Source organism: Spermophilus citellus (genome assembly GCF_964194105.1).
Source record: "Spermophilus citellus genome assembly, chromosome: 15".
Classification (NCBI taxonomy): domain Eukaryota; kingdom Metazoa; phylum Chordata; class Mammalia; order Rodentia; family Sciuridae; genus Spermophilus; species Spermophilus citellus.
In genome coordinates, this window is record NC_138195.1 from 58,905,745 (window position 1) to 58,920,820 (window position 15,076).

Sequence of the window (15,076 nt, forward strand, 5' to 3'; positions counted from 1 at the left end):
GTATAACTGAAGAGCAGCAAAAGAGAGCGAGGAGAGTCTGCTTACAACAAAACTATGGAATAGGTAGGCTTATAGCTCGGTGGTAGAGCATTTGCCTAGCATGTGTGAGGCACTGGGATAGATCTTAAGCATCACATAAAAACAAATAAATAAAGGTATTGTGTCCATCTATAGCAACAACAAAAACAAAGCAAAGCAAAACCCTGAGGACTAATAATACTTAGTGTTTACTATATGATGAAAATAGTTCTTTGCCTAAAAGATAGTTTAACCAATTCATTAGTATATATCATACATAATTTCAAAAGACTTTAAATGAACTTAAAATTATTTACACAAATATTTTTATATATACATTTGAAATATATGTGTGTGTATATGTGTATATATATATATATAAAATTTATTACTAAATATATCAACTAATTTTATTGTACCAACCACCCTAGATAGATAATAGATACAACTATTACCCACACCTTTTAAAGAACCTACACCAATTAAGTAACCTGTCTAAAGTTATACAGCAAATGTTATGAAGCTAGACTTCATACCCAGCAATTTTGGCTCCAGAATCTGTATTCCAAACTTTTGCTCTATAATGTATTCCGATTTACAGAAGTTAAAAGAATATTTTATGAAGGAAAGTAAGATGACCTTAATTCCTTTTGGTCAATCCAAGTTATTTTAAACAAATAACATGAGATTTTAGAAAAACTTACTTAGCTGATGAAATAATGAGTTGTGAATCTTTATATGCTATCAAGTAGCTCTGATTCTCTGGATTATGCACTGTTACCTAAAAGGGAAAAATATGAAATGATTTTGGCAACCCCCAACTTTCTCGTTGATGCAAACAATACCACTCTACATTGTACCACACAAGATACAAAGATGAGGAAGAAAAGTCATTGTCATCTAAGTAGGTTCCAGATTTAAAATAACAGCAACCAATTTATTATGAAATTTAGACATCACTATCTTAATTGTTCATTCATAATTAATGTATTCTTTACATTTATTGTAATAAAATGCCAACCACTTTGAATCAGAAATCTTCAGCTTATAAATCAACTAATGCTTTATAAAGTTCCTAAGTGGATTAATTTAGCATAGCTTATAATGAAGAAATGACATCTGTATATCTAATGTACCTGAAGCCCTCTAGAAGATAAAAGGGACAATTTTAATTTCCTCTGTGCCAGGAGCTCCTGTAGTTATTTTTAAAAGTACCTAGCTAATTCAACCTTATAAACAAATTATGCATTCAGAAATTTATTGGCAGTAAAATTCTATTCTGTACTGGATTAGGTTTAGTCATTCATAAGAGCCAAAGAACAAAATATACTTAATTGCAGTTAAATACTGTCATCCACCAAAGCCAAATACTATAATTAAGTTGTGCCTACAATCTGACTTTAAAAAAAAAAAGCTTAAGAAATTGCTTATCAATTAAAATGAAACAAAAAACTTGCATACTCAAGGCCCTAAATTCAATCCTCAAAACCCAAAACCAAAACAATTTTCTGTGTTTAACTGCTGTTTTCTGCAAATAAGTTAATGTACTTGAGCAGAATTCCACATTAAGAGTAGAATAAATTTTGGCACATGTTTTTAAAAAACCCTGCAGGGCTAGGCACAGTGGTACATGCCTATAATGCTAGTGGCTTGGGAGGCTGAGGCAGGAGGATCACAAGTTCAAAGCCAGCCTCAGCAACTTAGTAACATGTTGTCTCAAAATAAAATATAGCCAGGCATGGATGGTGGTGCACACCTGTAATCCCAGCAGCCACAGGCTGAGGCAGGAGGATCAAGAACTCAAAGCCAGCCTCAGTAAAAGCGAGGCGCTAAGCAACTCAGTAGTTGTCTCTAAATACAATAGGGCTGGGAATGTGGCTCAGTAGTTGAGTGCTCAGAGTTCAATCCCTGGTACCCCTCACCCCCAAATAATAATAAAATATAAAAAGTACCGGGGATGTGGCCCAGTGGTTAAGAACCCCTGGATTCAACCCCTGGTACAGAAACAAATAAACTAAAAACCCTGTATGCAAGGCTTTATTTGGAGCAATGATACACGTATTCTTTTTAATAATAAACTGCTCATTTAAATGTTCATTAAGAATTGGTTGCTAGAAGAATGTACTAATGTTAACTTGGATTAACAAATGTAAAACTCTAGGAGATATATAAAATATTTGGCAGTTACACACAAACACACACATGCACATGCATCCAAACACAATTGAGTAATGTTGGAACTGGAGCTCAGTGGCAGAGCACTTGACTAGCATTGTGAGGCACTGGGTTTGATCCTTAGCACCACATAAAAAACTAAACAAACAAAGGCGTGCTGTGGATCTACAACTATAAAAATAAAAAAAGACTGAGTAATAGCCAGAGAGCAGTGGGGCTGGGGATGTGGCTCAAGCCTGGCATGCGTGCAGCCTGGGTTCAATCCTCAGCACCACATACAAACAAAGATGTTGTGTCTGCCGAAAACTGAAAAATAAATATTAAAAATTCTCTCTCTCTCTAAAAAAGAAAAAAAAAATAGCCAGAGAGCAGTGATGCAACCCTGTAATCCCAGCTACCCAGGAGGCTATGGCAGGATGATTTCAAGTGCAAGGCCAGCTTGACCAACTTAGGAAGTCGATCTAAAAATAAAATAAAAAGGGCTGGAATGTACCCCAGTGGTAGAGCACTTACCACCTACAATATGTGAGGCCTGGATTCAAACCCCAGTATAGTAACGCAGGGAGATGGGGAATAGTGAATAATTTTCCCAAATAGTTAACCATACTTACACTTTCTAAAACTCGTAAACATCTCTCTGCTCCCCATAATGAAGCTACTAGTTTCTCTTCATCCTCATCTTTACTTAAATGATCCACACATTCTTTTACTAGATTTAAGAAAAAAGAATATGTTAATACTTCTTATCACCTCAATACTTACCCTTAGCTAACACTAAAAGTCATCTGTTACATGCTATGAATATGCTGGAACCTATGAGAACATTGTTTATTCTGTTTGATTTATGATATTTTTAAATGTATGATAACTCTTATTATTTCCACAAACCCTTAATATCAAAGTATTGCTGGTCTCTGCTTCAAAAGTTAGATTTTTCAAGATAGTACTAAAAGAACAGATCTTTTACAATTAACAAAGTAATTTTTAAGTATATAAGTAGAATAGTTTCTTCAGACTTTAAATAATACATAAAAACATTATGCATGTACATAGCCATACCTTTATCTACAATATGATCCAGACCACCCAAAAGCCGGAGTTCTTCTTTAAACCAGTCTCCTGCTCGTTTAGAAGTAAGGGACAGCAATGTCTCCATAGCTAAATGCCCAGTCTAAAAATCAGAAACACCATTAATGAATACAGACTCTTAACAATAATTCTGAGGCAGAATTTTAGAGCCTGTTTTCCTTTACAAAATTCACTGCATGCTACCAACACACAAAGTTTGCTTACTTTTTAATAGAATACTAAGTGCTTTTATATCTAAGGGCTTTTTATAAGTAAAGTTGGACCAACTTTTATTAGAATTGTCTACACTGAAGAAATATTTTTAACTACATGACTTATTTTTATAGGGGGGAAAAAGTAGTTTATTTTGTCAGTTCAATGTAATATATATTGCTATTATATTTCTATAGTACCGAGGATCAAGTGTAGGACTGTGGACTCAAAGTAGGTATATGTACCTATACATATACATTTAATCATAAAACAATATATTAATTTACCACAAAGGATATAACAAATAACCACTTTCCAAAGCATATTATAGGAATGCCACTTAAACACTTTAAACAACCTAAGGGTAGAAAATGGTAATTTGAACCCTATGTTCACCCAAGGGCTGCAGACTGACCAGACTTAAATTTTTATACTGCAAGGCCGCATGTGCCCACCACGAGAAAATATACTCTGGAAATAACTGATGCTTCAGGACCACAGGCAGAAGAAGCATAAAAGGTAAGAGCCATACATACAGCCTTGATAGTGTTTTTTTTCTCTCTGTATTTGACTTCAACTATTGTTTTTCTTTTTTAAAGCATGTAGTAACTTCCAAACAAAGAGCAATCTGGTTCTTGATGTAATAAAGGAACTTTAGCATAACAGAAGAAATGCTTTAATTAGCAAAGACTAAAAAGACCTGGTTTTCTTTCCACAGCTTCTGCCCTTCAAAAGATGCAAATTTACAACCTGGCCTAAATTATATTTGGAACTGAATATAAATTAGATATTTACAAATACAAACAAAAGATCTTAGCAGAGAAAATCTTAGTATTACAAAACTAGAATACTTATTCTAATTACAAATTAGAATACTTTATTATCTAGTTTTTATAAAAAAACAAAATTGTTGTTCAAGGTGACAAATGCAGAACGAGAATCCAATACCACAAAAACAGATTCACTTGTTCCCAGTTCTCATCCTAATAACCTCAAAGAATAATTTAATGACCAAATTTAATTGGTCAGTTCATGAGTCATAGGAGTGAAACTAAAGCCCAATGAGGCATTCTTTCTTTAGCAAAAAAGGATATAATTTAATATTAAAGAAAACTTTCTTATTTTATTAGAAAGGATCTTTACTATTTGTTTCTAATAGCATAAAAAAGAATCTTTGATATTTTAGGTTAAATTAGTATATTATAAATAGCCTATTATTTAAGCATTTTATTTGAAAATTGAAATAGTCTTCCAAAGCCAAATCACTACTCTGAAACTGTTAGCTCTCGGCTATTTAATATATCTGAACACAATATGTTATTGCTTTAAATTATTTTTCAGTGGCACATCAGAAGTTAAAAAAAAAATCCTTATTTTTGTTCCAGGGAATTAAACTCGGGTATTTTATCACTGAGCTACATCTCCAGCAACCCCCACCCCTACCCCACCCTCTAATTTTTATTTTGACAGGGTCTCACTAAGCTGCTGAGCCTGGCCTGAAACTTGCAATCCTCCTACCTCAGCTTCTAAGTCACTGGGATCATAGGCGAGTGCCACCGTGCCTGTCATTAACGATATATTTCAAGGCAGAACTGAAGCAATTTATGTAACAAACAAAACTAATGTGTAGGGGACAGTTTTTGAACAAAACCACTTATCTACTACACAATTTTAAGACAAACATAATAGTAAAGAATAGCTGGCACTGGGGGGATAAAAGAAGTATCCTAAAATTAGCCACGATGCTTTGGTTTAACCATGCAAGTCAAGTAATTAATACACAGTAGGACAATTTTTATACTCATATTTCATCCTAATAAACTCAATGAAACATGGCACAAATTCATTGAACAAGTTTATCATCATGTTAATAGTGGATACCTAAACTGAGCCTTAAGGTTGAGCAATATAGAAAACATGAATAAACAAACAAATAAATAAAAGCACATTCAATCATGCAGCAAATAAAAATTACAGGCACAAATTTACTCTCTGATAACTTCAAAAAATTAGTAGATGTTGTAAAAAATGTTATGCATAAATAAAAATTACAAATAAGTTTTAAAGGTAGTATATAGAGAATATGATAATGTGGAAGAATCATTGATGTGCCATCTGAGCACAAGACCTATTTTTCCAATTCTAGTATGTGAAGAGTACTGAATGTATGTTATTTTGTACATTACCACTTAAAGTTAGTTTGCTCTCCTCTTACCCCAACCCCTTTGCCAGAATCCATTACCAACTCTACCTTAACTAAATAGAGTTAAGTGTCAAATGGTGCAGTACAGCTGAGTAGGCAATAAGTGAAAATGTTTTACACTTAAAAGACAGGTTATATAATGAACAAATCTTGTGGTAGTGCCTGCCTGCAATCCCAGAAACTCAGGAGGCTGAGTCAAAGAGGATTCCAAGTTCAAGGTCAGCATCAGCAACCTTATTGAGACCCTACCTCAAAACAAAAAATAAAAAGGGCTGGGAATGTAGTTCAGCCATAACATATCCCTAGGTTCAATTCCCAGTATCAAAAAAAAAAAAAAAAAAAAAAACCAAAGGCAAGAACCTAGCAATCTTCCTTATAAGACTTCAGAGCTCTTCAAGGTTCCTTAAAGCATTTAGTGACACTCTGAAATAAACAGTTGCTTCCTACTGAAAAATAGCTCTTGTAAATCCTCTGAAATTTAATTCCTGAAATTCAGAGAATAAAAATTCAAACTGCTAATAACCTAAAGTAGGAAGAAGGATGAAAGAGGAAGGGAAAACATGAGAAAAGGATTAGACAAAATGTATTTATTGGCAAAGAAACAAAAACAAAAACCCTACACATAGATGAGCTAGTTTCAAAATTTCAGAGAGGAAGTGCTTAAATTTGGCAAGCTGTAAATCAAGGTTAGATTAAATTATTATTAGGTTAAATTATTAGTTCAAAGCTAAAAAGTCATCCTTACTTTATAACGAAAGAAAGGAAAAAACCCACCGTTATATTTTCTAGATCAAGATGCTTATTGTGTACAGTTTCACACAGTCTTCGGATTTTTTCTTTAATTTTGTTCATGTCTTTTTCATTCAGTAGCTTAGCTGATGAAGCATCTTGTTCCAGTTCCAAAAGTCGAATCATTAGATCTAGGCTTGCTCTATCAAGATCCATGTTTAAACGATCTCTACTTAATATGTACATGAGGGCAGCTGTGCAGAGAGATAGATTCTTCAACAGATGGAAAAAAAAAAGAATAAGAAAAAAAAAAGCAATTACCAACAATCTCATTTAAGAAATAAGACCGTTATTGCCATTTATTTAAAAGTTAAAAAGTGGACTGGAGATATAGCACGATTGGTAGAGTACTTGCCTTGCATGCACAAGGCCCTGGGTTCAATCAGATAAGATTAAAATGTACCCGGTGCCACCAGCCTGCAAAGCCAGCTATTTGGGAGGCTGAAGCAGGAAAACTTGCAACTTTGAGCCTCAACTTAACAAGCAATTAAAAAGGGGTTGAGGATGAAGCTCAGTGGTAGAGTACCCCTGGGTTTAATTCCCCGTATGACCAAAAAAAAGTTTAGTAAGCCTAAAACTCATTGTTCATTGTTTTAGAAACTTTGAAAATGTCTGATTCAGTGGTATCCCTAAAATTCTAGGGAAGCATTTAATAAAGTAAATAAATTTAGAAAACACTGTTTCTTAAAGTATTCCTCTTGATGGATGTTCCCTAAGTAAATGTTCCCAAACTGAAAGAATCTATGTTGAATTACAGATTTCTTTGGCCATTTTCTGCTAAATAAAAAGTTTATAACAGTTTTTTAGACATATACACATATATGTAAAACCTATTACAATCTTTTTATTCTCTATGATATAGACAAAATTTTAGTTCAAAATTGGTATATAATCATGTTTCCAAAACTTAGCATACCTTTTCCCTGCAAAACACACAGATCAGTTTGCATCAATGTACATTAACTTACAATGCCTGAAATAAACATTTACAGTAGGTGCCACAATCTACAAATATTCAAGATGACATATTTTAGAATAACGTATGGAAATACAATACAGTCAGCATTTGGTATTTATATCCAAATTCAACCAACCATGGAGCCAAAAATATCAGAAGGGGGAAAAAGAAAATCCAAGTGTACTGAATACCTACCTACAACCCCTTTTCCTTGTTATTGTTCCCTAAATAGTAGAATTTACATTGTATCACGTATTTTAAATAACCTAGAGATGATTTAAAGCATAAAGGAGGATGTGCATAAGTTACACGCAAATACCACACAATTTTATATACCGGACCTAAGGATTTTGTTATCTGTGGAGGTCCTGGAACCAATTTCCCACAGATATCAAGGGATGACTATGAAACAAAATGCCTTATACTTGAGATATTCTGATCTTTGAGATATTCTCTATTATTTCAATGTATAGAAACAAAATTTACTATCTGAAGATTTAAACTTTTTGAACTAGTTAATATTCCAGGCTAAAAAATAATCAAAAAATAAAAATAAAAAAATTAAAATTTGAAACTCCCAAAGTAGAGAAACTTAAGACATTTAATTATGCAAGTGATGAAATGTTTAAATCAATTAAATTATTTGCAAAAATTAAGATGCCAAGTAAAGGCCTCGAGGAATCCACTGATCCTGACTAAACACAGTAACATTTCAGAGTCCATTCTTCTTCTCCTTTTTAATGTTTTTTTTAGTTGTTGATGGTACTTTATTTTATTTGCTTATTTATATGTGGTGCAAGTGTACAAGGCAAGTGCTCTACTGCTGAGCTACAACTCCAGCCCCTCAGAATCCATTCTTAAACACAACAAAGCAAACTACTTCTTAATTTTCATCTCTTCTCCCTTCTTATTTTCTGTGCTACAAACGTAACAGAGTTATTTAGGCCTACTCAAGGTTAAGCACATTACTTTTGGTCTCAGAAGACTCAGACTGTGTCACCCAATCTGTAGTAGGTACATAATGTCCTTGAAAAGAAATATAATAAGGCAATCAATCTTAAAATACCACTATTGATAATGATTAGCAATGAAGATTATTCTCTTCCATTTCTGAACATTAAAACTGATATTAGTTAAATCTAACCAAAAACTGCAACATTATTCTTTGTACATTTTCATTATATAGTGTTAACAAGCTTAGTTGCAAATAAAATACGTAAGCTATTTGTTTAAAAAAAAAGTGATATTAGTACTTATGCTTTACTATTGAGAAAAAGCATCAAAGACAATAAAGTGAAGAATTTAATCCCTTCAACAATTCAGCTATCTTTCAGATTCAACACTGGACAAAATGTTTAAAAATTAGGTTCTATTTCAGAACTTTTTTATTCATACTATTCATACTATTAATATCAAACTACATTAGAAGATTTTTCACAGTAGTCCTTAGTAGAGGAAATCATGCTCACAGAATTAAATAACCAGTATGGAATATTAGCTATTATAAGTAAGTAAAATTCTAGCATAAATTGATGAATTAAGAAAAAAAATAGGGGGCTGGGGACGTGGCTCAAGCAGTAAGTAACACGCTCGCCTGTCATGCGTGCGGCCCGGGTTCAATCCTCAGCACCACATACAAACAAAGATGTTGTGTCTGCCGAAAACTAAAAAATAAATATTAAAATTCTCTCTCTCTCTTTTTAAAAAGAAAGGAAGAAAGAAAAACAATACTGGGCTGAAGTTGTGGCTCAGCAGTAGAGCGTGCATCTAGCATGCGTGAGGCTGTAGGTTCGATCTTCAGCACCACATAAAAATATGTAAATAAAATTAAAAAAAAAAAGAAAGAAAGAAAAGAAAAAGAAAAAAAAATACTGCCGAGAACATAATCAAGTGAAATGTTAAACAAAAAGTTATAACATTAAATTCTACATGTTCGGCAAATAAAATGAACCTAAGTATAATTAGGATATATTTATAAGAATATTCAGTGAGGGTATTTTTTATAGTCCATCAGACCAAAATTTCTCAATAATGTTTCCCAATCTCAGAAACTTAAAATACCTGATGGTGCTGGGAATCATCCAAAGTTTTAAAGACCATGGCGACCATTCCATGTGCTCTCAGGTGCATTCGAAAACTGGGCATGGCACATTTAGTAGCCAAGCTAATAACACTAGAAGAAAATAGACAATGTTCAGAAACGTGAAAAGAGCTATATTAGTTTTTGTTTGCATAATGTCAAAACAAGGGAGAAAAAAAAAAGGAGGAATCAGAGTCAAAGTTTTGCCCATACCAATTCTAATATAAAAACCATAAGCAAGGTTGGAGGTGGTGAGAATATTTGCCTAGCACGCTACAGGTCCTGGGTTCAATGACTAGCACCAAAAAACCCCAACAAAACAAAAAAAACCTAAAACCCATGGGCAAAATCAAATTATTAATATACCGATGCTTAGTATGTGACTGGGTATAGTTATTTTTAAAACAATGACTGTCTATTCCTTACATTACTACTATCATAAAAAGCATGAAGACCCAGCTACATTTCATAAAGCTTCTGATATGAAAACTATAAATAATTACACTTGATTGGATATACTCCAACTGACCAGATAATTCAACCAAACCATGACATTTGATCAATTATACTATGCAAAAGATGATTCATATCACAGGATACTTAAGTTCTCACCTAATTCATTACTTGATGCTTGAAACTGGGATGGCAGGAAAAAAAAAAACTTTAGTACACTATTTTTTTAAGCATCTAGAAATTATACTTATACTATGCTGAAAAGACTGATCACTAGGGCTGGGGATGCGGCTCAAGAGGTAGTGCGCTCACCTGGCATGCATGAGGCACTGGGTTAGATCCTCAGCACCACATAAAAATAAGATATTGTGTCCACCCAAAACTAAAAAATAAATTTAAAAAAAAAAGACTGATCACCCAGTTTTCTCTATATTATATATAACCAGATTCTTTATAAGAAACTGATCACATTTTAATACATTGTTGGCTATACACGATGAAAAAATGTCTGGCTTTTTCTGGCAATACCCAGGTGAAAAAATTTAGTAAAATGTAACATGCACATAGTTATAAGATCTTACCTAAGGCAACGTGTGTTTAGAGGCTGAGTGCTCTTTAAGCCACTTAACAAGTACTCAATGTCATCAGTGAATTCTTGATTTTCACCAAATTCCACCACATCATTGAAGTGCTTCACGTGCTGAACAACAGTATATAACTGCCAAGAAAAAAAAAATAAGTCCACCTCTTTTGTAACTATGAACTAGCATACTTGCATCTACAGGTCCACTATATTTCACATCAAAGTATATACATCAGTTTGTTAGATGGCAACAAAAATATTTTTTAAAACACTGGTATGTTGTAGGACAAGATAATTTTGTGGTTCAAACTGCTGCTATCAGGGTACTGATATTTGTTCAAGACATTAAAATGCTAAATGTTACATACAAAAATCTATCCACGTGCAGTAAAACTGTATTTGGCTGCTTACTTCTTTGTCTTCTTTTCTGCATTTCAGTGCAGTAACTATATCTTGGTAGGGCTGAGTAGGTATTGTCACAGTTTTTATCACTTTGAGTGGTGGTGCAGGAGCCTTAAAAACTCCATCATCTTTTTGATTTGGTTCCTTTGAAGACAGCCTCACCTATTAATAAAGTTGTATTCAATTAGTTGGTCTAAGTAAATATATTTTTAAAAAGTAACATCTTGCCTATCTGACAAATTTAGTTTTTTAAAAATAAGTTTTTTAAAAAGGGGGAGGGAGGCTTCTAAAAGGTCCTAAGAGATACTTTAAATTCCATGCACTACTAGGTAAGACTTGATTTACACACAAAAGAACCACTCAGAAATTGCTTCTGGTCTTTTAAATCTTTTAACCTTTAAATGTAACTTGTTATTTGTCTCCAGGACCATTCAAAGAATTAAGAACCACAATTGCATGCATAAATAGCATTGATAAGCAGCTAGGGATGGGATGGAAAAAACAAAACAGACCAAAGAATCCTGGAAATATAGGAAGCTGAAGTAGTTTAGAGTAGAAATAAACAGCTATCAATAACATAGCATACATCAACATGGTAGATAATTATTAGTACACATAATGATGAGTTTATACTATCAAAAGGAATTTTAATATAATCAACTTAAGAAAGGAAAAGTATGCAATGAGTTTTAGAAATATCGCTATTCCTAAAACTGGGGATAAGGCTCAGTGGTCGAGTGTTTCCCTACCATACAAGGCCCTAGGTTCACTCCCCAGCATCAAAAAACAAACAAAACAAAAAACAAACAACCCCCCCCAAAAAATATTCTTTATCCTCAATATTGTTGTTGTTGTTTTTTATAAAGAAGTCATTCCTTGACAATAGCTTTAGATGACTAAAGCCTTAATTGTTAACCTGGTAGTTTTAATGTCTGATATTCTAAAGCAAACGTTTCAATAATAATCTTTCTTCAATTCAGTTTTTGAATTGAAAAGAAATGCTAGATGGAGTACAGAAGGGCTTCCCCTCTGAAAAGTAAATTAAGAAGAGAAAGCCACTTTGATATCCATGCAGAATATAATTGGCAGAATAGCTGTTAGTGGTCAATACAAATTTCAATATTAAAGAACACAAAATAAAAAACTTTGGTACACTTACTGTGACACTCTGAGGTTTTACTGCTGGTGGCCCAGGTAGTTCTTCTGAGTCTGGATGGTTCCAATGTCTAGCATTGTATACAGCTTTTGTAGGTGACTAGAGAAATAAGAAAAAGATTAACTGCCTCCATTTTACTTTGCATCCTTATGAATAAACATATATCCCAGAGGAGGAAAGATGAGTGCTATTACCATCAGGCTCCCATTTGTATGGCAGACATACTCACTGTGGTATTTGGTCATAAAACTGGGCAGCTGGTGTACTGTGCAAATATACCCAAAGGTGGCACTTGAGTGTGAACCTCTTGCCATGCTTGTATTAACTTAATTCAATAATATTTAGTTCAATATCTGGCAAATTTTATTCCTCACACTATATGTTCAATCTTCCAAAAATAAGAACCAAGCAGCTTATTACAGGCAATACAGGTCCATACCCATTTCCATGAAATGATTGAGCCCAGCTGTGTACATCATTTGAAGTTTTCAAATTTCATAAAGGTAAAATATGGGACATATACCTTACAAGAAACAGTGGAGGTTTAAAGGAGTACCATGTAATAATATTCATGAATTCTGCAGCAAAATGTTTTAAGTGTTCACACTAAAATCAGATAAAGATGTAAATTGCCTTGCATTAATTCAGGTTACTCTGTTGTCAAATCAATTTATTAAAGCTTATGAAAAAAATTGTTTTGAAACTATAAATTTCAAGAATTAAGAATAACTAAATCTATAAAAAAAATCAATCCATAGGATTAAATCTGCATAAAAGAAAAAAAAAACCTTTCAAAAGAAAACTGATTAAACAAAGACTGACAACAAAAAAAGTCCTCAGCATACATCCAAAGGATTTAAAATCAGCATACTACAGCGATGCAGCCACATCGATGTTTACAGCAGCACAAATCACAACAACTAAACTATGGAGCCAACCTAGGTGCCCTTCAACAGATGAAAAGATAAAGCAATTGTGATATATATATAAAATGAAATATTACTCAGCCATAAAGAATGACTTTATGGCATTTGCAAGTAAATGGTGGAGACTATTGTGCTAAGTAAAATAAGCCAATTCCCCAAACCAAAGTTTGAAAAAAAAAATCCCCCCCCCCATGGGTTGTAGTTCAGTAGATTAGACAAAGGGGAATGAAAAGGGAGAGGGGACAGAAATAGGAAAGACAGTAGAATGAACATAATATAAATTTTCCTATGTACATATATGAAAATACTTCAGTGAATCCTACCATCATGTACACCCACAAGAATGGGGTCCCAATTAGAATTAAGATATTACATGTTTGTGTAATTATATAATAATGGATTCTACTGTCATTATAAATAAAAAGAACCAGCAAAAAAAAGTAACAACTCATCTTTTCTGTCCTTTACGAAAGTGAAATTATCTCTTTTAAATTTGAAATAAATTTGTTTTACAGATTTTCTGCTCATATTTTAAGTACTATACATAAAAAATAAGAGAAAAAAAGGGAAAGCATACTTCAAGACTGATGAAAAATCTACATTCTCATTATTCATATATACCAAGTTTACATAAACTGGTGATTCATTAGTAGTCTAAAAAATTTAAGCACTCATACAATGACTTGATCAGGTCTTCCAATGCACAAAGCACAGATATAGACAAAAGATTTAAACCTAGCTCTTTATTACTTTTTTTTTAATTTCTTTTTTTTTTTAAGAGAAAGATTGACATTTATTTTTTAGTTTTCGGCGGACACAACATCTCTGTTTGTATGTGGTGCTGAGGATCGAACCCAGGCCGCACGAATGCCAGGCAAGCGCGCTACCGCTTGAGCCACATCCCCAGCCCTCTTTATTACTTTTTATACTCCTCTTGAACATCACCTATATTAGATCCTTGATTTGAGCAAATTCTAATACCCCCAGTCCAGTCAGAGCTCAGGCTTTTGTTAAGAATAGGTATCATACGCTGGGGTTGTAACTCAGTGACAGAATGCTTGCTTAGCATGTGCAAGGCCCTGGCTTCTATTCCTAGCACACACACACACCACCACAAAAAGAAAAAAGAACAGGTGTCTCAAAACTAAATCATTTTCTTTCCTTCTAGAAAGTATTGACTCTAGATAATGATCTTTTAGTTAATAAAAAGGTTATCTAGTTCCACAAATAACAAAATTAGCACAGCAGCTCATGGTTCTAAATTAAAAAACAAGAAGAGTACACTAAACAATAGATGCCATGTTAAGTATTAAATATCACTGTTAATTGTTATGTTGCACCATGCAGTGTGACACATAAGAAAACTAAGAAGTGGTCTATCCACCTCACAGGGACTGGGATCAACAAATGGGAAACCTGACATAAAAACACTGTTAACAAATGTTATTACAAAGAACAGCAGACTGGCGGAACACTATTCTAGTCATCTCAAAAGCCCCTGAGGCACAACAGCATGCAGAAAAACTGAATATCATATATATTAAAAGGTCATATTAAATTAACTTTTTGTTTACTCTGTTCAACAATCAATTTGATAAAAACTATTATATTTAAAAAGTTTTTGGTGATGTTTTGCCATTTTAATGTTAATGAGTAATTCTAAGAAAAACAGATTCACTTAGAACTTTTCCTTCAGTTCTACTTTAAAGTCTACAAAGTTATAGGGCTTATTATGGAGGAGGAGAGCTAATGAAGATCTACCCAAAAATTAAATAACATCCGATAATGTAGAGCAGGTACACACACAAGGGGGAGAAGAGTTAAAAACAGGAAAGGAGAAAAAGAAGGCACAATCACTCACTGTAAGCTCCTCACTTGATTCTAAAATGATACAAGAGCTGGACATGGTGGCACCACCTTCAATCCTAGTGTCTCAGGTTGAGTCAGGAGGATGAAAAGTTCATGACTAGCCTTGGAATTTAAAGAGACTCCTCTCAAAATAGAAAATAAAAGAGGGGGGGGCGGGTTGGAGATACAGCTCAGTGGTAAAGT

The 15,076-nt window shown here is 33.5% G+C and overlaps 1 protein-coding gene across 2 annotated transcripts in view; it reads right to left on the reverse strand.

Annotated features, from left to right (window-relative positions):
- WAPL (WAPL cohesin release factor) overlaps positions 1-15,076 on the reverse strand; it is a 72,996-nt gene that overhangs the window by 16,473 nt on the left and 41,447 nt on the right. For both annotated transcript variants that reach the window (XM_081267914.1, XM_081267913.1), the window contains exons 5-12: positions 12,102-12,197; positions 10,952-11,104; positions 10,539-10,675; positions 9,486-9,597; positions 6,452-6,679; positions 3,253-3,364; positions 2,805-2,902; positions 723-799 (exon numbers count right to left, since the gene is read on the reverse strand). In XM_081267914.1, the coding sequence (XP_081124040.1) occupies positions 723-799; positions 2,805-2,902; positions 3,253-3,364; positions 6,452-6,679; positions 9,486-9,597; positions 10,539-10,675; positions 10,952-11,104; positions 12,102-12,197 (1,013 nt within the window). The remainder of the gene's footprint in view (positions 1-722; positions 800-2,804; positions 2,903-3,252; positions 3,365-6,451; positions 6,680-9,485; positions 9,598-10,538; positions 10,676-10,951; positions 11,105-12,101; positions 12,198-15,076) is intronic.